This window comes from Strongylocentrotus purpuratus, unplaced genomic scaffold, assembly GCF_000002235.5.
Source record: "Strongylocentrotus purpuratus isolate Spur 01 unplaced genomic scaffold, Spur_5.0 spur5_scaffold_9, whole genome shotgun sequence".
NCBI classification, from domain to species: domain Eukaryota; kingdom Metazoa; phylum Echinodermata; class Echinoidea; order Camarodonta; family Strongylocentrotidae; genus Strongylocentrotus; species Strongylocentrotus purpuratus.
The window spans coordinates 33,199,280-33,226,080 of NW_022145615.1; the positions used below are offsets into that span (position 1 = coordinate 33,199,280).

Sequence of the window (26,801 nt, forward strand, 5' to 3'; positions counted from 1 at the left end):
TTGAAAGTCCTTACAGAAATATGTCTTAAATGACATCCTCTTTCACATTATGATACAATTTAAAGTAAAATTTTGCCATCAAATATGTGGGGCTCCTAACACTTTGGAAGGGCCTTATAAGCCAATTGGTAAATACACAGCTTACCTTCAGTGGACACGTTTACACGTTTACTTGGCATTTCTATGTGAATGCATGGGCAAGATTTTGGCAGCTTAAGGGTTAATAATTCAAACTTAAATGAGAATAATATCTTTGAAATGTATCTCGGTTTGATTGCCCTGCCTGCAGCTTTATCGCGAGAGACTTGATGACAGACTAACTTGGTGGATTCAGTTCCGGGTACAAAAGGTATATTAAGACGCCATTTGACCGATATTCACATTGAATGTCGTTTGAGAGTCCACGGTGTATTTGGATGACAGTTGATTGAGAATACGTGTAGGAAATCGGAGTGTGAGATGTGGATGTTGTGGAGTATACTGGGAAAATGGCAACATTAAAAGTGCTGAAACTGTTTTTATTAACTCTGTCTCCTTTAGTCTACTTTCCGATATTGATACAAGGTAGGTTGCTATCATCCATTCAAATCAAATCCATCTTGGTGTGTGATTGTTTGCGTACAGAGGTGATCATGAGCGAGTCGATGATTTTATGAAAATGTCATCATGCATGAACCTGATCAAATGATTGGTTGAGAGCGTACATGTGACCTAGTATTTATTTTGCCTACCACGTAATTGTACTAATGACCGGTCATTAGTAAATACTTACGACCGGTCATTAGTAAAATTATGTTATAAAACATCATTTTATAAAAACAAATAAAACATCATCTTATAAAATTAATAATACCCATTATTTTGTTCGGGCATTAGTAAAATTACCCACACTCGGTACCAGTGGCGGATCAAGGGGCACCCGAAGGCCCGGACCCCTCCCTTTAGAAAAAAGAGGTAAAAACGCGTTAATTTTACCTTTATTTGGAGACGAGCCCCGTCCGCTGTTGCTCAAGGGGGGGGGGTGCGAATTATTTCAAATTTTCGAGGGCAAAAAAAAAATTAGTGCTCAATATCTTGACTTCGTATAAATTCAGTAGAAAAAACATTTCCACATGCTTTTAGTTATAAGATGTCAACTCTCCTGCAGAAATAGTTACCATAAGATTAAAGAATATCACCAACCTATGATAATTATGTGCAAAGTTTTTAAACTAATCGGAGGAAAATGCCAAAATGCATAAGGTTTCAGATGTTGATGCTTTAGAATCTGGCTCTGTTCATTTGGCTGACACTCTAAATTTTGGCCCTGAAATGTAAGGAGTATCAAAAGCGCCCTCTTTCTACAGTGTCGCTCATAAGGTTGGAATATTTTTGTTTTACCCCAATTTATGGAATTATTTTAAAAATAATTTAAAAATAATAGATCTAGATAATAGTATACATTCTCAGATTTATTGAATAATAATTTGACAATGTGTGTTTTGCGTGACTGCTAAAGCATGTGTGTATGCTACTATGCTTATCAACTAGGGGACCTACGCCCTTAAGTCATAAATGACAGTAATGAGGATTAATGCCCCACAAAAGGGCACTTATATAGCACATCGACACGGTTTTGATCCTGGGGCCTCACAATTACGAGGCCATTGCTTTGTCACTAAACCATGACTGTAGGCAGCGGGGGCTCGGGTACGGGGAAGTTTCCATAAAAAAAAAAGAAAATGAAATAAAGTTTCAATAATTTATTGCATTTTACCCCGGTTCCCAACATTAAAAAAATCCTCTGTGTGCCCATGCCTTAAGCCATAATGCGTGGCCGCCCAGAGGATTTTTTTATGTTGGGGGCCCGGGGTAAAATGCAATAAATTATTGAAAATTTATTGCTTTTTCTTTTTCTTTTTTTATTTATGGAAACTGCCCCCTACCCTAGCCCCCGCTGCGTACAGTCATGATTCAGTGACAAAGCAATGGCCTCGTAACTGTGAGGCCCCAGGATCAAACTGTATTCCAACTATATGAGCGACAGTGTATGTAATACCGTACAATTTTTTTTATTTTGAAAGGAGAATATTTTGTGAACAATTGTTATAGTGAAGGTAAAGAATCTCAGAAAACCGCTCCCCGAAGTCACGATTTTGGAAAAAATTCTTCTCGTTGCTCTAAATCGAAATTAAAAAAAGTATAATGCTTAAAATATACCATTGAGAAAAGATATATGTAGGGTCGCTAAAACATAGTTTTGTATTATTACATATAAATTTGCTCGAGACTGTTATAATATCGTTCATATCCTCAAACTACTCTGGATACATATGAGCTGAGAAACCCTTCTGTTCAGAAATCGAAACTTACTAAACCATATATACTATACTACATCATAGTCTGGGGAAAAGGGTTTTGATAACGTCGGCCGATATGTGCAAATATAGAGCCGTTCAAAAAAGACTTACAGTACACATCATCATATTTGCATATTGTTCATACAAATATTTGAGTAGAATTTGAACTATACATTAAATCCAAATACTTCCATTTTTAAAAGCAAACACTTTACCCTCCCTCAGTGATCGTGCTACAAGCTTGTGATCTACGTCGATCATGTGTTAGAGGGGGGGGGGGGGTCAGTTACAGTATGTTTACTATTGGCCTTGAAAGAAGAAATGTGTAATACTTAAAGGGACAAAACCTCGGTCCTTTTCAATTTATACACAGTTAATTTCCTATTCAGAAGTATCTTGATCGCGAGAGAAATGCTTGTTAAATGTGAGATGTCTGTTTGCTTGCTGCTAGCGTCGGTGATTCGGGGGTGTTCTCATTTATATTTGTTTAAATTTTAACAGGGTATTCATGGGAATGATTATACTTCTTGTCCAGGTGCTACACTGTCTCGCATTAAATATAAACATCGTAAACATTGCAAATCATAAGTCCGTGATCATCACAGACTGGGTTTTGAACCAGTGTATTACAATCGGTAGAGATTTGTTTAAATATCCCTTAGGACTTACTACTGATGTAGGTTATGCAATCAAAAAGGGTAGGGGACGCACCACTTTAAATTATAATTGGTAAACCAGTAGCCCCTACAAGAATATCAGGAAAATAGCAAAATTAGTCAAAATATCAGTTCAACGTGTTGTTATCACCTTAAATAGCTCTGTAGTATTAAAAAATGCAAAATACATGTAATATTATGAAGGAAAATTACAGACTGCAAATTTTTTTTTATTCGCTTATATTTTCTTCTAAAGGTGTCCCGCGAGTATATTATGATTTTTAAATTATCAAGAAATTGTGCATTTTTAATGTTATTGGTAATAAATATCCTATTTGTGATATTGAAGGAATGTTTCTATCTTGAGTCAATTTAGCTGATTCTAGTGAATGCAAAGCCTCAACCAATCTTTCAACAATATTTTTTCCAACAATTTTTGGTTTTCAAGAATTGATTTATCACGGTTACAATTATTTGTACTTCTTTTCTAGTAAAGAACCCTGATCAGACAATAATATTCGATTAAGCATAATATAGTCGTATTCGAGTGGCTTAAAAACATGACTGTTTTGGAAAGACATTAATCTGCAATTGGCACTCTTCTACCCGTTGTTCTATGGGTACTGGTAGAAAGGAATTCCTTGTAAGCTGTGAGCACCGAAATTATTCATTGTACAGGAGCGCACAAATAGCCTTGGTTGGCTTGGTGGATCTGTGCACGCGCTATATTGAAATACACAATATTACCAAAATCATATTTATCGTTCGTATTTGACATGTAGTTTTCCCAAAGGGGCATTCCCTCATATGCCTTGCTTCTTAATAGGACATCGATTGATTTAGATTTTCATTATTCTACAGTTATGTTATTGTTTAAGTGATTGCATAAAGTACAAATAACTTACTTGATTGATGGTTTGAAATCCAAAATGCATGTGGAAAATGAAAATGAGTATAGACTTACAGTTAACAACTGCATTATTCATACCCCGTGTAATTTTCTTTTCTTCTTCATAACTCAAAAATGAAAGGTGGATTGGTTGAATTAGGGTCTTTGTTATATCCTTTTTATGTAAGTTTTAATTACAATACTCGTGGACGAGATTCTTTTCATTTTTGGCCAGTATAGACAAATATATATTTGAAATCTGTAAGAAACGATTCTCCTCTTATTTGAAACTCTATTCCTCCCGAAATATCCTCATGCGAGTCTTTAAAATTATTTTAAAAGAAACTTGAAGCAGCATCTTACATCTAAATATCATTGATTATTTTACCAATATTCATATTCAAAATATACAACATTACCTATAACTGTTTTCAAACTAATGATTTTTTAATGATTATTTCCATTTGTATTACCTGCCATGAATGATTTCCCTATCATGTTTTGGCATGTATGTTTCTTTTTAGTTTTGTTTGTATATGTAAATCTGTTAACTATTGTTAGGGGAACTGTGCCTCCTCAAGGCCATTTGGCCTTATTTTTTAGTTTCCTTTTTTTTTAATTTTCTTATTTATTGCAAAGGCTTATATCTTGTATTGTTTTTACTGAAAATGTAAATGAATGAAACGAATGGAATTGAATGTGTCACATTAAACATAGTTCGGACAAATCAATTATTTTCCTTCCTTAAAAATATGGCAAAACTTGGTATAGGTTTGAATAATTAAAAAAAAAAATCTCTCTTGGTGTGTTCTAGGTGAGGTTGTTCATATCACAGTGCTGACCGTGGGTTACACCAGTGTAGATACATCTAGCAATTCGCAATATCAATGTTACCCCAGTGACCCAGATACAGACGCTACACTATCATTTGGTCGATCAGCACCCATAACAACAGACAGATCAGCACCAGACGATCTGCCACACCTGTTTCCATTCGTCAGACGGGTCATATTCCCCACAGGAGATGGATGGGATAGAGATGGTTTCGGTCCTTTCTACTGTGAGGCTTCTAAATCTGATCGAGATGTTACAAGGGTTACTACATTTTTCCAACGTAGTGATGGTAAGATAGTTATTCCATTCATTATATCAATTTTAGAATTCCCTTATTTTTAAAGATTTCTTCTTCAATTGTAGACTATATATATATGATGCACTGTAGCAACAGAGATAGGACATCTTTGGCGATGAAATTCAATGTTAGGCTTATATCGCAAAACGGTTCACCGAGGATCAGGAGCGAGAGTGATTCAATAAAATTGCCCCGCTTATGACGATTTCACACTTGTTAAAGATTAACTCTTGTGAATGGCTATATTACAAAGACTTGGTATTTCACACGTATAATTACAATGAATCATGAGATTCTAGGGAAGGATACTGTTAATAAGTTTTAGACTTAAATAGCACAGAATTGATATCATATGAAAAGCATGCGCGGTATGGAGTTGAGTCTGAAACAAACCCACTTGTGTTGATGCTGTTTATGCAGTGCATTCAAATGTTCAAGGAAAGTCCAAATGGATCGTTACATGCAACATACTATATGCCATGGTATACTCTTGGATGTATATCAACGGTGAAATAAATGAATGCAAAGTCCTATAAAAGCATACAGTTTAATAAATATAGCTACACTGCACGTGACCTGTATAGGCACCATAATAATACATTACAGTTAACTTTGTTTTTTATTTGTTTAACTATCATCCCTTTTAACAGCTAAATTCATATCAAGTGATGACTGTTTACAAAGACAGTCAATGTAAATGACACTGGGGTGATGATCAGCATGACTAGTCGTTCTAATCCTGATGCGAGTGACAATGTGATTACTTGGATGAAAGATGGAAGTGAGGTTCTTACGTCATTTGATGGGCAGACTCGAATCAGCTTCCCAAACCCAATCCAGACATCAGACCAAGGAATCTATGAGATCTTCTATAATAACGAGAGGGATCAAAATAGAGGGGGATTATACAGACTCATCGTCCGAGGTACATGTACAAGTGTATTCGTCACATTGTTTGTTATGATGCATGTAAAGGTATTGCTTCATATTTTGCTAAGGAATCTTTATTTTAGATTCATTGGACTAACATGTAAGATGTATTTAGATGATGATGTTTACATAGGCCTATTCATAAATATTGAATTACAGATCCAAAAAATGAATGTGTACATTTCTGACAAGTGTTATTCTAGAGTATTCTTGTAGATTATGTCCAAGTCTGACCTTTTAGGCTAGGCAAATTTAATACCGTAAAATGGACAGCCTATTCCCCTTTGTAAATCTAATTTCAAAAGATGTATATGAAACTTCAAATCATGAAATTCAGGTGCTGTGCTCGAGTGGTTAAGTCACCGGACTGTCGATAACAAGGTCTGCGGTTCGAGACCCCCGGCTGCACTAATGTCATTTGGCAAGATATTGATCTACATTTGCCACACTCAACCCACTTATGTTAATGGGTACCTGGCAGAAATTAATTCTTTGAAATGCTAGAGCGCGTGTAATGGCAGCACAGCTAAAGCCGGGATAATAATCTCCAAGTTTGGAAGCCCTTAGTGATTGGAATAAGCGCTATATAAAAACTGAATATTATTATTATTATTATTATTATTATTATTATTATCATTATAATCTATGGTGTGATTTGTACGGAGGCCAGTTCAAAATTACCTGTAAATATCTTTAGAATGTAACAGATCCAATGACATACAGTATAGTTCTACGTTCGAGAACTTTATTGTTTAACTTTCAATTGTCTAACTTTCAATTGTCTACTTCAATTTTGTTTTACTCTGCGTATCTCCTATCTATTTAAAAAAAAATAATAATCTTTAGTGACATGTACTTTACATCTTTCTGTTTAACTCTCCCTATCTCATATTAGAATGCCCTGCTGGTAAGTGGGGTCCCCTGAGTGTTATGGTATCTGTGATAAATGCTACAATGGTGGAGTCTGTGATGACAAGTCTGGTCTATGTATCTGTCCTAACAACTTCAAGGCACCGAATTGTTTAGAAAGTAAGTAGGCCTGTAGAACTTCATGTGGAATGATATTTATTTTTTTATCTTAATAGATGAATTGAGGAAGATATTTCTTGACTTATTCCATTGTAAATGAACAGAGCAATGTACATCTATGTTCATTTCAAATATTCTTCTACCTGCCGAGGAGATAGAGAAATCTGAAGAGTATTATACGTCTTCTTCAAATTTAATATATTTCCTTTATAGCGTCATCTGACCAGAAATCGTTTTCAAGAATAATGTAAGTCTACCATCTATGCTTCTGTTTTTAACGTATTATCTCTCGTGTATTATGAACAGTCTGTTAAATAACGTAAAATGACTAAGTTTGTAAATACTTTGTAAAGTGACCCTCAAATACATCAATACGAAATACGAATGAAAAATTATATACAGCATGGGAAAAGATTGACTTTTGTTTCTTATTCTTAACACCATATGAATGTCTAAATAACGCCTGAATAAATGTTTCAATAACATTAATTTTATGATCGACGAACTTTGCTATCCATGAAATGGAAGGGCTTTATTCATTGTAGTAAAAACTGTTATGTTTAAAGAGCATTAGACACCATCAGTAATTGCAAATGAGATTACAGGAAAGCAACCAAACATATTTGAAATTTATCTCATGAAATCTTATTTCATATTCTAATCCATAAGGTTTTGATTCAACATTGCAACTATTTCTTTTTCAGTTTGTAGAGATGATGGTGGAAATAACTTTGGATTGAACTGCGAGTTTCGTTGTTCATTCCGCAATGCTGCCACACAATGTCATGGGTTTCTCTTTTGCCTTCCTTATCCTTATGGATGTTCATGTGACGTCGGTGCCCATGGTCTTTCATGTAACACACGTAAGGCTTCCGATATATTATTGTGCTCAAATTATAATAGTGAAAACTCATGTATCTAGAAGGCCTAAAAGTTTTCATACATGTACATCTACAATTCTCCGAAAATTTAATTTTTTCTCGGAATATCAAAAGCACATGATGATAATGCTAGATTCATGATTGGGGTCAGGCGCTACTCAATGGAAAAGAGAAGAATAAGAAGAAGGAGAAGAAGAAGAAGGAGAAGAAGAAGGAGGAGAAGAAGAAGGAGGAGAAGAAGAAGGAGGAGAAGAAGAAGAAGGAGGAGAAGAAGAAGGAGAAGAAGAAGGAGGAGAAGAAGAAGGAGAAGAACAAGGAGGAGAAGAAGGAGAAGACGTAAGAGGAGGAGGAGGAGATGGAGGAGAGAAGAAGATAAGAAGAGGAGAAATTAATCAGAGTAAATTATTGTAACATGCACAACATTTCTTTCTGATGAATGTATCGTATCTGGCCATCCTGATTTTGTATTTTGAATTCCTTTACAGTATGTACTATGGGTACATATGGTCCAGGATGTTCACAGACATGTCACTGTGGTTCATTATGTGATATCTACAGCGGAATATGTACAGGTGGATGTCAGACTGGCTGGACTGGGGATAACTGTCAAAGTAAGTCGTGGTCAGCATTGATAACATATAATATGACATAAATGCTTTCCCCAAATTATACATGTCCATGCAGCTTTGTAAGTTTTGTAATTTTGTTATGTTTTAACCCCATTGCCTACAGGACCCGGTTGGCTCCTGTATTTTACTTTTTTGTGGAATTACATAATTCAGTAGTCAATGGATAAACTTGAAGATATTACTTTTTTAATTTTTGTAGATAAACCCACTCTTAAGCTGTGTTTTGGGGACAACACCTCCCGTATATTCCGGGTACATTCCATTTCCATTAGAAGTTATATTAGTAGAAGTAGTAGTAGTAGTAGTAGTAGTAGCAGACGACTGGACGACTTCGGCGCGATAGCTCAGTCGGTACAGCAGTGGTCTCGTAATCTGGTGACCCGGGTTCGAAACCAAAGCAATGCGCTAGTGCCCTTTGATAAGGCATTAATCCTCATTGCCAGGTCCCTCGGAGAGGATCTACAGCCGTCGGCCGTCTGGTTGCTTACCTACAAGCCCATAAAAAGGTCCCACTTTTTAATAGTTGTATTGTTTGAAGTATGAATATCTAATCATGGGTTTCATGATATGTCTTGATACAGTTATCCTCCCCGTACATTTAGGTACCATTTTCATTTGAATCTCTGCAAACAATACAACTTTTAAAAAGTGGGACATTTTTTTTTACTCACTCTGTACTTGCAAAGAAAATACATTTATAATGACAACAATTTATATTTTTGAACTCCATCTAGTATTATTTGCAAGTGCTTGCTGAATTGTTGTTTGAAATTTCTTCTTATCATCCCAGTTCCAGATGAATGTGAAGACGGTTACTATGGATCTCAATGCACTGATAAATGTCATTGCTTGAATGATGACCCATGTGGTAAAGATACTGGGGAGTGCCTTGAGCAGAAGTGTGCTCTAGGATACAAAGTACGCAGTGGCCAGGTCAGCTGTCAAGGTAAAATGTTATTTTTCAATACAGCGTGTTTAATTTTCCATATCAATTCCTATTAATTTCTCTCAAGACTCCATACATGTACATCAAGTATGGTCCAGTGTGCACACCGTGATTGTTTTATGTACAAAGATTCTAGTATTCAAATATTGACTGCTTTGAGGGGCAAAGTTGAAACTCTATTGCCCATAAACTGTACTTTGCCCTTGAACACACTTGAGTTGATTAAATTATGACCCCCAAATTAGAAGTCATTCTTTGTTATACGAAACCTATGCACCTGCGCGTTCATGCTTGATTTTGACGGCCAGAATCAGGCATCTGTTACGCGTTTAGTTTAAAACACGCTTGCGTTCATGCTCACTTTTGTAGAATCACCGAAAAACGGCGATCACGATCGCCGATCGTAAACTCACAAAAAGATGCGTTTACAATTTGTAAACGCGTTTAAATGGGGTCAACGCACTGACCTCTAGTGGGTCTACGTAGCATGCTCAGTGAAGGTTTGCAAATCCAGCTGGAAGACCAATTAAGGCCACACACGGAGAATTGCCTGGGGAGCCAGAGAAGTAAGCATGAACACTACATCGTGGAACTGCGATCACGATGAGCGTTTACGATGAGCGTTTCAGATCGCTCATTCTGCCTTCAAAATTTAAGCATGAACGCAGCCTAATTCTACACTTAACCAAGTTCTTGTCTTCTACCCTTGACGCAACAGTGAACTGACTCTAACCCTAAACCTAAAATGCAATTGCAACCCGAGCCCTAACCCATACAATTGCTGAAATACAGCTCAGAATAATTGTCCTAGGAACAAACGTCTGGTCTCCGTAGAATAGCATTACACAACAATCCTCCGTAGTAAGAGCTGCACTAGTTGTGAAAAGTTATTGTCTGAAATGAAGAGTTGCGGCCAGCATGGTGAGCTGTTAGAGTGGTAATCAAGATAACAGCAGATCTAGAGGTGGTCCCTGAACAGCAGGCTTCAACATATTTCTAGTAGTACTGGATCTTTACTACTTATCAGCAATCTGCTGATCAACGATGACAAGACAGAGTTCCTCATTATTGGCACGCGTCAGAGGCCGAAGATCAACATCCCCCACATCAGGACCGGCAATACTGACATCTTCCTTGCATCTCGTGTCCAGAACTTGGGTTGCAATTTGATTGGAACATGACCACGAATCGACATGTTTGAATGTATGCAAAGCAGCTTCTTTCTTCTAACAATATCCGTCGAATTCGCAAGTATCTAGACAGAGGTCATTCATTACTCACCCTTATTCACGCCTTCATCACCAGCCACTTGGATTACTGTAATGGTCTACTCTATGGTGCCACTGCAACTCACATCGAGAAACTACAGCTAATTCAAAATGTTGCCGTCAGACTTGCCACAAGTTCACCCAAGTTCTGTCAAATGAAACCTACCCTTCGTCAATTGAACTGGCTACCCATCATGCCCCGGATTCAATACAATATACTTCATCTCACCTTCAAGTGCATCCACGGTCTGGTTCCTCCCTACCTTTCTGAACTTATAACTACCAGGCAACCATCCCGCTACTCCCTTTGCTCCTCTCAAGGCATCACGCTGAACCACCCATCTCACAAGATGCTACCCACACTTGGTGGCAGAGCCTTCACAACTGCTGCTCCCAAACTGTGGAATAACCTACCCATATCTCTAACCAACAATATGTCAATACCTTCAAAAACTCACCTCTTTTGTTAACCATATAACTGTAAAGTGCATTTGAACATGTATATGGAAAATGCGCTATATAAATACATTATTGTTATTATTATTATTATTATCAAGTTAAACTTACTCACAAAGACGTGAGCCAGAAGAATATCGAATAATTTTACCTGATTGAAATGATTTGATTTGTGTGCCAAAGGATAAGCTTTGGTATTGAGGTATGCTCATTGACCAGATGTTTCCAATATATTCGACTTTTGTTTCATTTGTTTTCAGAGTGTGAAGGGGGTACCTTTGGTTTGGATTGTGTTCAGCAATGTCATTGTGCTCCAGAAGCTTGTGAGAAGCAGAGAGGTTTGTGTAATGGACAGTGCCTTGATACCTGGATTGGACCATACTGCCAAAGTAATTATACCTAGCATTTTGTGCTCTGGTTTCTTTTCTTGTTCAGCTTCAAAATGGCTCGGATGAAAACTATCTCAGAGTGCATATATATGTATATAACTATAATATGTGCATGTATTTGCTTATTTTAAGATGTTGTTCACAATCTTGCTCCAGAAGTTTGTGGAGCAAGTATTTTTACTTCAGTTTAAGTTCTTTCTAGAGCCCCATGAGCATCAGTACCCGGGGGTACCCGGGCGTTATATAAATAGACATTATGATTATGAGTATTATCTTGTTTTTGCAGACACTTGAACATATATATGCACATAAGTTCGCAAACTATTTTGTATGTTTTGCTCTGTATGAAGTTTCTCCTACACGATACAACGCGGAAGTGTAACGGTAATGTAAAATAAAAATATGAAAAATCCTCCAAATGATTATCTGTTATTTGATACTCTTTTTAAAAATGTTTTACTCAAATTAGTTTTCTTAAGTGGAAAGACATCTTAACTGATAATAGTCGGTGGTTTCACGAAGCATGTATGATTTGATTGCCAGGAGTATCGCATTGATATACATTTATAAGCAATTCAACTTTAAACAAAATAATCAGATTAAGATCTTCCCTTGTTTAGGTACACCTACATGTATGTACATGTTAAAGTGTATTACATATCATTATAATTTTATTACATTATAGATCATTATACATTATAGGATTTGTTTGTCATATATATTGTAAGTTAAACACATAAAGTGAGTGGATGTTAAATAAAATGATTGGCCTTAGGGTTTGCTCTGTCTCGATATAACGATGTGCATAATATAGTGTTTAATGTCTGGTTTGGTTCTTGACAGGAATATCAAGATTGGTTCCAGTGAGAGTGAACCCATACCAACCATCTACCTTCACATGTTATGTTGAGGGTATCCCACCTCCCGATGCATCATCAGTTGATCTTTACAGACGTACTGGAGACATAAATGACAGGACGGGAATCACCAGGAGATTTAGCATTGTCTCAGGGTCAGAACGAGCTGTTGTCTTTAATGTTGATAGTGTGTATCCACAGGAATATGGGAGATACGTTTGCATTCTTATTGTTGAAAATGTAGGCTATCCCAGTACTCCCGTTACCAACGCAACCTATGGTGAGCAAATTGCGTGTCATCGCTTCACTCTACTGTACTTCTGTGAGATACGTTTGTAATAGGAAGCAGGAATTCACTATCTTTAAATGCAGAATCATTCGCAGTCACATTATCTGCATACAGGGTTACATGAAATATGTTAGGTTTTTTTCTTTGATAAATTTTATTTTTACGTTAACTTGATGGGAGAAACTTAAAGATGATAGGTGTGTCATTGTTATTGATTTTGACAGTTATTTCAATAAATTGTATTAATTATTTCTGTCTCTTTTCCTTTTTGTCAGTTCTGCCAGTCATAGAGAAGACACCAGTGATAGTGAGCACCACGTCAACTACAGTAGGTCTTCGATGGAATGCATGGTCTGAAGAAGATGACATTGGTGATCCTCCTCTGGTAGGATATGATGTCTTTGTAAAGAAGGAAAGTGACTGGGTAACGGATCAGAGAGTAGACCAAGTCACAACATTAGCTATCGTTAGTAACCTGACACCCGACACAGATTACAGGTTTCGTGTAGCAGCAGTGAGGGAAGGAACCGGCGGAACAGGACCGTGTCTCCTTGGAACAACACAATAACTCGCTGTAGAAGTAAGTTATGTTCAGAAGACAAGTAATTGAATCTGTTCAGGGTTTGTCATGATTTCAGGGTGCAAAATAAACATTTTTGAGATACTTGTTTTTAAATGTACATTTATCTACAAGAAAGTACATGTATTACAATATAAGTAAATTATTTGTGAATACATTTGGATATTTATGCATTTTTCCAATGATTGAAGGATCTTTAACTTATATAGTTTTGTGGGTAACATCTGTCCTATAGAAATATTTGTAACTTCAATTCCATACATTCTCCTTTTAATTGTTCTATCTTTCTAATATTTGAAACAGAAAATGTATTCTATAAAATATGCATTTTCCCAACTGAAATATAGTATCCTTCGTTGTGCTTTGCCCCATGGTTAGTTTCATGTTTCACTAGTTGACGTTTGATGTAAAACCACATGAAGATTACCTGTTGTAGCCATGTATGATTTTAACACGAAGTGCATGTACATGTTATGAATTCATCTACTACAAGTCCAAGCCATTTAGTATTTTCTATATACTTTTACACTTTAGAACCCAGTGCGTCTCCAACTAGACTACAAGTTTCAGCCATCAACCCTAAAGAGCTAGAGGTGACATGGGAGGTATGAACTGCTTGAAGAATAGCTGTTTTGGTCACTACGGTGAAATGTAGTTGGATGAAAAGACACGTCCAGAATACAAAATATATAATTGTTAATAGCCACAATTTATTGAGGTAAAACCACACTGTTAGGTCATGGAGCTGGTAAATCTACTACCCTGATTAGACTTAATTTTACCCCGGGGGTCTCAGTCAAATATATATACTGCTAGCATGCGTAACCAAAAAAAAACGCGTATATCATTTAGGGGGTATTTTGGTTTCAGAAGAAATCCTCGTTTAGGAGTGTCAGGAAAACCTGTGGTCACGCTTGCTTACAGTATTCCGACATAACAGCTGAGATCCCCGGGATTTTACCTAAACTTCAACAAGATATGTCAAATATGAACGGTTAATTCACTCGCTTCATTAGTATGCCTTTGACATTCTTCACGTACCTCAAAATTTAACTAAATTAATTGCTTCCTAATTGAAAACAGGTGTACCAATGTCTATGTTTGCCAGTTGAAAGTGTGTGCTTTGGGGTCTATAAAATACAGATTAAATTTGATTTCAAAGTAAGAAGCTGATATAAATATGTTTTGTGATCACAAGATTCTTGTTTAACAGAATGCTCCATCACGTTGATTTCATTATTATAATTAATCCGAGAAACTGTATGCAAAAATTAATAACATCTTGTAGTTTTTGTTTACTATTGAAAAGGTAACTTCTTTAATGTGATTGTGCTGCATGTTACATGTATTTGCACCTTTATATTTCAGCATCCCCCCTCAGAATCAGCAGAATGCAGGAGTGGAGTGACCCATTATATGATCTACTATGCTGCCATTGGATCAACGTCTTCAAACTCTATCTTAGTTGGTATCTCGTGACGATAGCTCCTGTGTGATAAGAGGGTTAGAAACCTATCTGGACTATACCATCCAAATAACTGCATCAAATAAAGACGAGGAAAGTGATAGGAGCAGTGAGATTATCGGCAAAACAATTGAAGAAGGTGAGACTTCATCAGCTATTTATCTTGGATTCTTATCATACCTTGGATATCATACCTTGGAAGTAGGCATAAAGTTATACAAAACTTATTTGCCCCTCGGTGTCCGTTAGTGGGTTACTGTTGAATTTGGCGTTATGCAGTTACGGATGAACATGGACAGGATTAAAATTGTCCTTCTTCAGTAACCAGTACTTGTCAAGATTTGATTTGAAAGAATTGAGTGATGGACTTTCTGCTACATATGATGTGAGACCATTCCATTCGTTTACTACTCTCTGTGAAAAAGAGCTCTGCCTCAATTTAGATTTTACATATTTCTTTTGTAGTTTGAACTGGTGACCTCTTGTTACTGTGACAGTGGTACGATGAAAGAAATTAGTTGACTGGAGGTCGTCGATTCCATGCATTATCTTTAATATAGACCTGTAGCATGTCGCTTCTATGACGTCTGTATCATAATGAATGCAAATTTAGTTGCTCTAGCCGTAACTTGTACTGAAGACTTCTGAGTGGTTGAAGGACTTTAGTTGCACGACGTTGAACTTTTTCCACTTTGAGAATATGTTTCTTCTTATAAGGGTGCCACACGGGAGAGCAATATTCTATTGCCGGTCTCACAATTGACTTGTATAACTGTGTGAGTCCCTTGTTGTCCATAGTTGAACAAGTACGCTTGATGATTCCTAATTTCCGGTTTGCAGCATTGCAAGCAGTGTCAATGTGATTTGAAAAGGACATTTTATCATCGAATATTAATTCCAGATCTTTTTCATGTTGAACTGCAGGTAATGGCTCGTTCACATCGTTCTTAGTGTAGTCACACAAGGGATTACTTCTTCCATAGTGGATGACTTTGCATTTCTCAATGTTGAAAGGGAGTTGCCATGTTCAAGACCATACAAGTAGGTTGTTTAGTTCTGATTTAATCCCCAAGTTCCTTCAGAATACGGTTATGTACATTGTCAGGTTCAGGGGATTTGGTCTGATTGAGCTTCTTGATTGCTTCTCTGAAAGCAGATTCTGTAAATTCAACGTTGTCCAGGGTTGTAACATTTCTTCTCAGATCACAGCTAGGAATATTGGCTAAATCTTCTCTCGTCAATACAGAGACAAAAAAATTATTCAATGTATTAGCTTTTTCAGTGTCTGTTTCTGCATAGCCACCATCGGGTTTCTCCAGTGACCCGATGAAAGATATTGTCTTTGTTCTACTTTTCACATATTTCCAAAAACATTTTGGATTCGTTTTCAGATCTGAAGTTAGTTTCTTTTCAAAAGATTTCTTCGCATCAATAACTATTCTGGTGACCTCGTTCCTAATCTTCTTGAACTTATCTCTGTCTTGCTGGCTTCTTGTTTACTGGAAACGATTCCAGGCTTTATGTTTGTCACAAATTACTTTTTTAACAGCAGCATTCATCCATAAGGGTCTATCCTTTGCTCTCGATTTGAATTTAAGCACAAAAGTATCTGTTTCTTCATTGATCCGTTCAACAATAGCATTGCAAGTACAGCTTAACACATCATCTGTATGGGTCACATGTATATCAAACACCTCATTTTCATAGACGAATTTCCTCATTCCTTCAAAATATCCCTTGAAGAATGCATAGTGTTCCAGGTTGGTGGTTTTACAAGACATGTTCGACACCACTACTTTGAATTCAAGTACTAGATGGTCGCTCTTGCCTATTGGAGAAGAGGTAACCAATGATTCAATCATGTCTTCTTGGTCAGTAATAATAAGATCCAAAACATGCTTGTAAGGAAAATAGTCTTATTCCGATATAAATAGTAAAAGATGTGCAAATCGCTATCAATTAATTTATTATAGTTTGAGTTGAACTCATTTCCCAACGAATGCTAACAAGTAAAGATGAGGAGAATTGACAGAAGCAGTGAATCGTACTATCCGCAAAACGAATTGAAGAAAGTGAGAGTTTTCCTGCCGAGTACAGAATAAATGTTTATGTCATTCTTTTGGTGCAAGTATTGTTATGCTGGGAAATGATATCAAATTAATATTATTCAGTTGTATACAGCTTGAATTTAATATATATTTTGTAGACCATAGCCTGTGATTTATTGAGACCCGTCTCAGATGAGTAATTGTTTAATAGTTTATAATGAATTTGTGTTTGGTATGTAAAGGACTGTTTCACTCTGCTGCTTGTAATAGCTAGCTGTCTTTATGAAACCTTTATGACATTAACTTACATTGTTATTGCGATCAATGTCAAACAAGACAAAGTACTACTAGGCCCCCGTCTCATAAAGAGTTGTGGATTATCCAAATTAATTGCAATTCCTCTAATCAATCGCAAGTTTGCAGTCTCTAATCTCTTGATATGTACATAGTTGCAATCAATATCAACTATTTATGAGAAAATTTACTGGGCAAAGAATTTAACTTTTATCTAAATAATGGTATATAAGGTTCTTGTTTGCTCATAATGTTTAAGGAGGCGCGATAGCTCAGTCGGTAGAGCAGTGGTCCGGTGACCCGGGCTCGAAACCAAGGCGATGCGCTAGTGCCCTTTTGTAAGGCATTAATCCTCATTACCAGGTCCCTTAGAGAAGACCTAAAGCCGTCGCCCATCTGGTTGCTTACTTACAAGAATTTAGGCTTTCTTAGCAGTCATGTAAAATAACCACCACCATTCATTCATATAATCCTTACCATTACCCACCCTCCCCTTCCTCCCCCAAAAAAAGAAATTTGCATCCTCTCATACAAAGTTGATAACAGTTTGTTAATATAGACTCTTATTATATGCTTTCCCTTAACAGTTGCACCTAGTCCTATCAATGTGGCTATACCGCGGAGTACTACAAGCTCCTTCACTGTATCCTGGTCTACCCCTCTACCATCTAACATCAATGGTAACATCCAGAAGTATATCATCCGCTTCAAGCAAACTGATCCAGTTGTTGATGGTGACTATAAGATGGAGGAAGTATTGAATGGTGCGTTTAAAGGAGAGCATACTGTTATAGACCTGACAGCAAAGTCCAACTACTCAGTTCAGGTAATAAATGTCATGTTATTATACGTACTTGTATACGGCATGGAAAGGTAAAGAGGGGTGGATTGACATGGATGGGTCATGTTTGAGAAGTGAAGATGATGAACATGCGAAAAGAGTGTGGTATCTGGAAGTGGATGGCATAAGAGGGAAAGGAAGAGCAAAGATTTTACAGAAAGATATGGGCCCCGTTGCATAAAACTTACCATTGGTGGTAACTTTGCCATCAATGGCAACCACCATGGTAATAGGGCTCAACAGCCAATCAAAATCAAGGTTTCCATGGTAGTTATCATTGATGGCAAAGTTACCATTAATAGTTAGTTTTGTGCAACGGGCCCATGGTGAAGAAAAAAAAGCAGTAGGTTGGTCGAAATGAGGAGAATGCTTGAGACAAGAAGAAGTGGAGGAAGGGCGTGAAAGTCAGTAATCCCTCGTAAGAAGGAAAAAGCTGACTTGAATAAATGATGAAGATAATGCATAATGTATAATGCATGATGCATAACGTACAATGCAAGGATGCGCTACATTCAGATTGGTAAATTGCCCTATTGAGGACGTCTGAATGGCATGTTTTGTCAAATATCCTTTTTTGAGAATCCGCACTTGAGATGCAATGTATAAAACAAATTTGTACAGCTTTGTTGTTGTCTTAGAGTTGATCTCAGTCACCTCACTAAGCCTCTAAGAACAGCTATCTTATGTGCTTTTAGAAAATATAGTTTGATTTAGGAAATAGCATGAAAGAGGTAGTAAACTTTTTTAATTTTAAAGAAAAAATATAAATGTTAAAGAATTATTTTTGTACTGATATCCATGTTTAATAATATAGGTACAGACTGTTAATGGAGCTGGTTCTAGCAATTGGTCAGAACCTGTGAATGCTAAGGCGATACCATCAGGTAAGCACATTATAAGACTTATCACTATTGTGTTCATACATAAAACCTTTTCCATGAGAATTTAAACTTTGACTACTAAATCCTACTCATTCCCATAATATTTTATACAGGGGCCATATGTTTCCACAAAGTTCTATCTTAACTGCTAGTACTTGGTAGATGTGTGTATCTCAAGGTAAACATAACTTCTTTAGTCCCTTATGTTCAATGGATGGCCCATTTTGCCCAAGAGTATCTGCATTGATCAATTTTTTAACTAAGAATTGTTATGCTTTACGTCCTGACGCAGAAACAAACAAGTATCTGCGTCAAGTACTCTATTCCGATAGGGTATATGTTATGCTCAAAATGGCAACGAACAAAGTTTAACTACGATATTTTTTATACAGAATGCCACTTGTAATTAATATGTTGTCCTCGAGATCCCGCAAATCATGGCAAAAATGGATCTATGGACAACAAACAACCCATAGCAAGGGTCTATCATTTGTACGTTGTAAGTTCTGTAGGGCCATGCATTATGGTTCAAGGCATGGCCACACAGAGGAATTTTTCCTGTTGGGGCCGGGGAAAATGCAATGAATTTTTGACAATTTATTGCATTTTCTTCGTTTTGGGGGATTTGTGGGGGCGGCCGCGTACCTTAGCGAACACTGCGTACATTCATGATTCAGGGGCTAAGCAATGGCCTCGTTACTTTGAGGCCACAGGATAAAAATCGTGTCGATCAGCTATATTAGTGCCCTTTTGTGAGGCATTAATCCTCATTACTGTCAATTATGATTTAAGGACGTAGGTTCCCTAGCTGATTAGCATAGTAGCACACATATGATTTAGCAGTCACGCAAAACAAACACTCGCAATTTAACATTCAATAAAATCTCAGAATATATGCCATTATCTAGATCTATTAGAAATTTAAAAAAAATTTAAATCCTTCCCTAAACTGGGGTTAAAATAAATATTCCACCATTATGACCAACAGTGTAGTTGAAATACACTGTATACAGACACAAACTACAGACAACACTAAAAGCAATGACAACATTCCTTGCATTTTTTTTTGCATAAGTTGCAAAAAGATGATTAAAAAACAAAACTACAGAATTACCCAATACATTCGTGAAAAAAATAAAAATCAAAGATTTAATATTACCCTCTGTAGTGTTCCTTTACAATGATGGGTGGTTTGGTTATGTTCATTTGGCCTATTAAAACAAAATAAAGATGTTGTATTGCCCTTTAGGTGCCAAAACATGGGTTGGTCGGTCGGAATTCTTTTTTAATAACTTTTTTTTCTTCTTCTCCCTCTTTAGGCTGATATTTCTCCGTTTTGAATGCTTTAAAGCCGACCGGAGATTTCTAGATTTTGGGGTCGGTCGCAAAGGGCAATACAAAATCTTTTTTGTTTAAAGGCCTTACACTAATTTAGGTCAGGAAGCATGTCAATTCAATGATGTTACAAAGGAGGAAGAAATAAATGTTGTTCTGAATTGAATTTCACTTCCAGTACCAAACAAAGACGTTTAAACGCTGAGCCGGCCGCGTCACCACCAAATACTGCACAAGAGGCCTCTTCGAAGTATGGGAACTCTGCATATGATGACACAGACACCCATACATACCAAAATCCTAATACTGACACACCTAATTACCACACCTACGAAGAAATTATATAGAAGCAACCCAAGCGTGGCAAAGGTGTATGTTGCCAATATTGATGCTTGCTGGCAGGCGCGTACGCAGGAATTTTTTTTTTATGTGTGTATTTTGGAGCAAACCCCCCCCCCCCCCCCCCCCCCCCCTTTTTTTTTTTTTTTTTTTTTTTTTTTTAATAAAAAAATAAAAAAATAAAAAAAATTATGCCAATGGCTGACCTAAGGTTACCCCAACGGAACAAAATGTCAATTTTTCAAATTTCGAGACCAAAAAAAAAAAAAAAGTGTCCTCTTATATTTTGTCCAACTAGGTCAATTAATGTATGATTATAAAAAATAATATGTTGCCATCTGTTTTTCAAGAAAATTATGTTTTTTTTTTAACAGCTCAGTCCATAATTACCCAACAAGACATTCGGAGGATTTTCATTTACCTCTCTTGCGGACCCTCTTAGCTAAAAAACACATTATGAAGGTCCAAAGTTTTGAAATGCCTTAAGTAATGAAATAAAAAAATACTCCATCGAATGGTATTTTTAAGGAAAAAAAATGAAATTATTTTGATTACAATCATATAAACCTCATAGAAGTATAAGTTGTTGTTGGTGTTTTTGTTGAATACAAGATCATTCTCTACTCGCTGACTCAAGATGTAATTTGATATATTATATTGTGCCCTGTCATGCTTATCTCCTTTCTAATGCGCATTTCTCTGTCCTCAACTTCTTCTCAACCCACATGCAGCTCATCCTTTTGTATTATTTCCTGTACCCCCGATCTCTCACTCCCTTTTGGCATTGTCTACTCCTTTGTGTTGTGACCGTGTTCTTTTGTCATGTAAAGTGCTGTCTTGTCTCGTTCTCGCCTCTGTTGGACCCCCCCCCCCCCCCCCATTTTTTAAAACCTATTTTGTAGTTCCTTGTAAAGTTGTTAATTTAATTACTCATTATTCATAAGTATAATTTGAGGGGTCCACAGTTATACAAGAATTGCTTTTTAGTTGACCCCTCTGTTTCCAATATGTATTCCTAAGTTGTTGTAAATGTTTATAATCGATTTAAAATGTTTTTTGGAAAACATAAATAAATTGAAATTGAAATGATGAACATGCTATGCAATACACACAGTTGGTAATACGTTTGTCTTGATGCTCATAATAATTCATTTTCTATAAGCTTATTCTACGGTACTTATCTATTGCAATTGTTACAAGAGTTATAACGAAACTTAATCAATGTGGCTATTTTCGAAATGTTATAGAAAGAGGTTATATGTAATGTGATTTGTAAATCATTAGTCGCTAGCGAATAAAGGAATGAAGGGTTGAATTTGTGTCTAAAGTCATCCGATTAACTTTCATTAACAATGCAAAGATGTCAATTTTAGGTTATTCACTACATTTGTACAGTAAATGTTTTGATTTCTTTTTCACTTGAGGCGGTGTAATGTTCCTCAATGACATAGATCTCTTTTTAGATTTTCTAACGTATAATTTATATAGATTTATTCAAAAACTGTTGCCGAAGGAAGGAAAAATATTTTACATCATGTGTTCCTTCTGGCATTTAGGTTTAGTGACCTTTGAGTTTTCATACGCTATTCAAGATAAACACCTCATGCTCCTTACGCGTGTGAAATGACGCAGCTGACAAAAATAGTGAGCAGAGAGAATGTAGATATCATGAGAAAAGAAGTAACTAGGCTGTTTAGAATAACTAAAGGTTATCCTATATGGATTGAAATAAGGTTTTGTGAAAGCCTGTTTACATTAAGGCGCGTACGCAAGGGAGGGGGTTCGAACCCCCCCCCCCCCCCTTTGTTATTTTTTGTAATAAAAAAAAATAATAATAAAAATGAAAAAAATATTAAAAATTGTGGTAATGGGTGACCCCAAAAAGTTAACCTTACCCCCCCCCCCCCCCTTCTAACAAAACGAAATATCGATCGGCCAAAATTTCAATTTATGGAACACACACCAACAAAAATGTGCTCTTCACCAATCTGCTTTTCTGCTTTTCTGCTTTCTTTTAGAGTAGTTTATTGGAGTGTGACGTAACGGGGGGAGGGGGTGTCCGCGGGTAAGGGGGCTTCAACCAGGATTTAACCCCCAAAGCCCCCTCATCCCTCGACACGATAATGGATACACACCTTCTTACAACATAAACAAATATATGCCATGTGCAAAGTTTCAGAATTGCCTTGCAGAATTGTTCGTCACTCTTTTGTCAAGATTCCACCACCGACGGGAAAGTTATCCGCGACTCCGCCACAATTTTAGAAATTATACTTACCAAACTACCAATTTGATATCCGCATAGACCTAGTGATCTCAAATCTATTTCAAATTGTCGCCATTCTGTTTATTTTATTTCTCTGCTTTTATACAAATGAAGTTAGTAAAAGAGTTAGCTCGCTCTTTGAAAGAGTAATCATTGATTAGTCGTACAGTATAGCAATACTAGTACAGCAATACTAGTAAACTGTAAGCCTGAAAGAATATTATTATGCACTGTGCTATAATAGTAGTGAAATAAGAGGTAGTTGTAGTTTCGTATACATGCAACGCTAGTAAAGTGTAGGCCTGAATAATCTGTACTAAGAATTATTTTTTATTGAAATTAATTATTGAAATGTTAAAAGAATACGTTGAATGAATATATAAATATAGTATATTATTTGTGATGTATTTTTTTATTATATTTTTGATCAATGAAATCCTGTTCACTGATTGGTCAACATAGCATCATGTGACCAAACATAACATTGCTTTGATGTAACCGTGACGTCATGCATGGTATAGTGAACTATAATAATAATAATATTGGCATTTATATAGCGCTCTTACAGACATACATGTGTATCACAGCGCTTTACAACATATTATTATTACCCCGGTCATCGGATTCAGGCTTACCCGCACACAAGGTATGCACATTCTCCACTCCCTGGGGAGCATTCCAGCCAGTCGCCATTTTACAAGCGCCACTTGCTAATCAAACCACATTAGCTTTCGCATCCTACCGGGTACCCATTTTAACACCTGGGTGGAGAGTGGCAAATGTAGATCAATGTCTTGCCAAAGGACATTAGTGCCGCGGCGGGACTTGAACCGCGGACCTTGTGATCCACAGTCCGGTGACTTATCCACTCGACCACGACACCTCTACCATGGCACTATACCATGGATGACGTCATATATATGCGATCGATCAAGATCAATGTGCTATCGGTCGCAGTCGCGGTATGTCGTCTGCGCTGCTCTCACCGCACTCTACACTCCTTTAGTGACAGTCAACATATTATTATTTAGTTATTAGGTTGGTTTGAAAAATATAAAACAAATATATCATGCACTATTTCAAGCCACTAGTTAAATTATGGATTCCTCGGCGACAGAAATGGCACTATTTTCTTCGGGGCGACGCCCTCAGAAAATAGTGCTATTCCTGCCACCTCGATCCATAATTTTAAATAGAGTCTCTCAGTGCATGGTATATTTGATTACTATTCATCTTGAAGGAATAATAGCAAATTCTGAGAACTCGAGTCTATGTAGACTTCTGTATCCAATTATGTTAATGGCATTTTTGGCGTGATCACGATTATTATTGGATGTGGTGGTTCCTGGATTTGTTATACATCTTATAACGTTGAAATATGTGTTGATCTATGTATTTCGGGAGTTTCCTGAGTTGAGGAAAAATCATGCTTGCTCTTTGTGTGCGTGCGTGTGCGTGTGTGTGTGTGCGTTTTGTTTTTATTATTAAAATTATTATCATCAATATTGTTTTGTTATTATTATTATTATCATTATTATCATAATTTTTCTCACTATTGTCGAAAGTGTTATTTTGTATTGATTAACTTTAATTTGATTTGTATTGTATACTTTATAGTGTTAAATTGAGAAATTCAAACTGATTGTAAACTTCTCCAATACCCGAATGTGACATGAGAATAAATTGTCATTTTCATTGTCATTGTCATGCTTGATTGCATGTGTGTGTGCGCACATGTCTGCGTGCGTGAGAGAAGGAGAGAGCGAGAAAGGACGTGGGGGGGGGGGGGGGGTTAAGAAGAAAGTCTAGAGAGAGAAGGATAGTGTGAGAGGAAAATAATGGAAATTCGGAGGGGGGGGCTGGAAACAGCAGTGTTTGACATCTAATTATGTTAGTTTCTTTACACAAGCAAAGTAATATATATATATAGAGAATAATCATATCCTGCTTACTTCTCTATTCCACTTCTCAAGGATTGAGATATTCACTTGCGTATTCAAATTTTGATATAATTTATCTGAACCATGGTATGGATATGGGGCCTTCTGACAAACACTTATAGTTTCTGCTAGACGCTAGATAACGCCTATCTGACTCTAATAGCATTATAGTCAATGAGAGAACCAGCATAATAATCCCACGGCTGATCTTACACAGGTGAGGAGCTCCTTGATCTCTATCCGATGAATGATCTGGAAGTTGAACAAATCACGCGATGTCATGATCGCTGAAGACGTTGTGTAAGGGACAATTTTATTGAAGTGACTGGTTTCGAGGTTAACATTTAACCACGTCCCAGTTATAATGTGAAGTGTTCTCGAGCCTTACATGGCGACTTACGTGTTCATCAACCGTTGGATAAGTTACTTTTATTGTAAAGTTTAAGATATTTGAAAAATATCAGTGAAAATTTGAACAAAATCAGGCAAGGAATAAGGAAGTTAGAGCTTTTTGAAATGACTAGTCGCTAGAGGGTTGTATTTAATTTGATGACATCATCTGTGGACAACTCTCCATGCCGTACATCAAATTTCATGTTTTTCCTTCTTTCTTGTGATTGCGATAATCTACTCCCCTGAAAGCAAGAAATAGAATGCAAAATGATATTCTACTTCACATGTTATGAAGTCGGATCAACAACACAAATAAATACGAAGAAAACGAAACAATTGTGAAATCGAAACATTAGAGACAATGTAAAAATAAATGGTGAAATTAAGATCAAGTATCAAAGGATGTCCATATACGTCCTGAAACAGAAACACGTTGCAATTAGCTTATTCATAGTAGCCTAGACTACTCTACATATCATTAAACTTGCAACGTGTTTCTGTTTCAGGAAATGATAAGTAATAAATATGGACATCCTTTGAAATACCTCTTTCAGTCTTTCAGTTTCACCATATTTGTGAGCTGAGCTGTGAGTGTGAAACTAAAGTATCAGACATATAATATATGAATGGGCTTAAATAAATCAAAGGCAATGTTTACTTAGGCTATATGACCCAAGATTCTGGGAGAATGCTGTAATATTATGGTAAACTTACCAATTTCCCGGTCCAAAATAAACCTTCAAAAGGAGATATTTTGCTCCAAAGATGAAGTGTCTTTCTACGCTTTTTACATCCGTGCGGCTTCAATCACCCCAATTTTTCATTACGTTCGAAATTAGGCAGGGGTGTGTCACATCGCTAATCATGTTTTGGAGCAAATCCAAATTTGGACATTTGAATTTGCCGCGGGCGACTGTACTTGTAAGTTCGTCACCGGAAATCACGAGCGCTCACTAAACTGAATATTCCGTTTATTGGTTGGGCTGCTGCACCAGGGGGTAAGAGCACATTCTTTTTTGTTTGTGTGTCTCAAAATTAGAAAGTTTGGCCTATTGATTTTTTTTTTTTTGGGGGGGGGGGTATAGTCAGCTTTTTGGGTCACCCATTACCTTTACCATTTTTTTTTAATATTACAAAAAAAGGGGTTTTTCCTCGAGAACACACACATTAAAAAAGTTAAAGGAGGGGTTCAACACCCCCGCCCCCTCCCTGCGTACGCGCCTAGTTTTTCTGGTGTCTTTCGTCGTTTCGGCACTCAGCATATGTATATGTTCATGACCTGTCAAAGGCACACGCGCACGCCCAAATTCAGTTCACTGCACTTAATTTTCAGTTTAATTGGAAATAACCATTGAATTAGGGACAATATTAACCTCAGAAATAAATGTACTTCAAGTGCCTTCAATCAACACCCTCCACTGTTCAGAATCATTACCCTCTTCCGTCTCTCTCTCTTTCTCTCATCCTTTCTTTCCCTCTCTCTCTCTCTCACTTCCACACTTCTCCCTAGTCACACCAACGAGACCTACGACAGACCGAACAAACAATTACAGTACTCTTAGACCCCGTTCTCACTCACTTTGAGAGCGCTCCAAGTTAGACCGCTCCAGACCGCTCCAGAGGAACGGGTCTTGAGGAACGGTTTGCGAGCGTTCATACTCCGAGCAGTTTTTATGGCTCAAAGTGGTCTTGTTGCTATGGCAGCTCAGGTAGGCGGGTCAATTTTTTC

At 36.8% G+C, this 26,801-nt stretch overlaps 1 protein-coding gene and 1 long non-coding RNA gene across 2 annotated transcripts; both read left to right on the plus strand.

The window, feature by feature from the left end:
* The first annotated feature begins 6,869 nt into the window (after nt 1–6,869).
* LOC105442690 (multiple epidermal growth factor-like domains protein 6) lies at nt 6,870–12,798 on the plus strand. Its single transcript, XM_030977278.1, has 6 exons — nt 6,870–6,975; nt 7,680–7,838; nt 8,342–8,467; nt 9,276–9,431; nt 11,416–11,544; nt 12,388–12,798. Exons 3-6 carry the CDS (start codon nt 8,350–8,352, stop codon nt 12,738–12,740), a joined length of 756 nt encoding a protein of 251 aa, XP_030833138.1. The 5' UTR covers nt 6,870–6,975; nt 7,680–7,838; nt 8,342–8,349; the 3' UTR covers nt 12,741–12,798.
* Nucleotides 12,799–12,975: 177 nt separating this feature from the next.
* LOC115920684 lies at nt 12,976–20,577 on the plus strand. Its single transcript, XR_004062461.1, has 6 exons — nt 12,976–13,270; nt 13,805–13,875; nt 14,639–14,874; nt 17,665–17,903; nt 18,733–18,802; nt 20,313–20,577. It is a non-coding gene; the product is annotated as an uncharacterized LOC115920684 (long non-coding RNA).
* Nucleotides 20,578–26,801: the final 6,224 nt, after the last annotated feature.

Excerpts from the sequence above, each read along its gene's own strand:
- LOC105442690 (XM_030977278.1), top strand. The coding sequence starts at position 8,350 with ATGGGTACATATGGTCCAGGATGTTCACAGACATGTCACTGTGGTTCA. Across the intron at positions 8,468-9,275 it reads GACTGGGGATAACTGTCAAA|TTCCAGATGAATGTGAAGAC; the intron begins GTAAGTCGTGGT and ends TTATCATCCCAG. Across the intron at positions 9,432-11,415 it reads TGGCCAGGTCAGCTGTCAAG|AGTGTGAAGGGGGTACCTTT; the intron begins GTAAAATGTTAT and ends ATTTGTTTTCAG.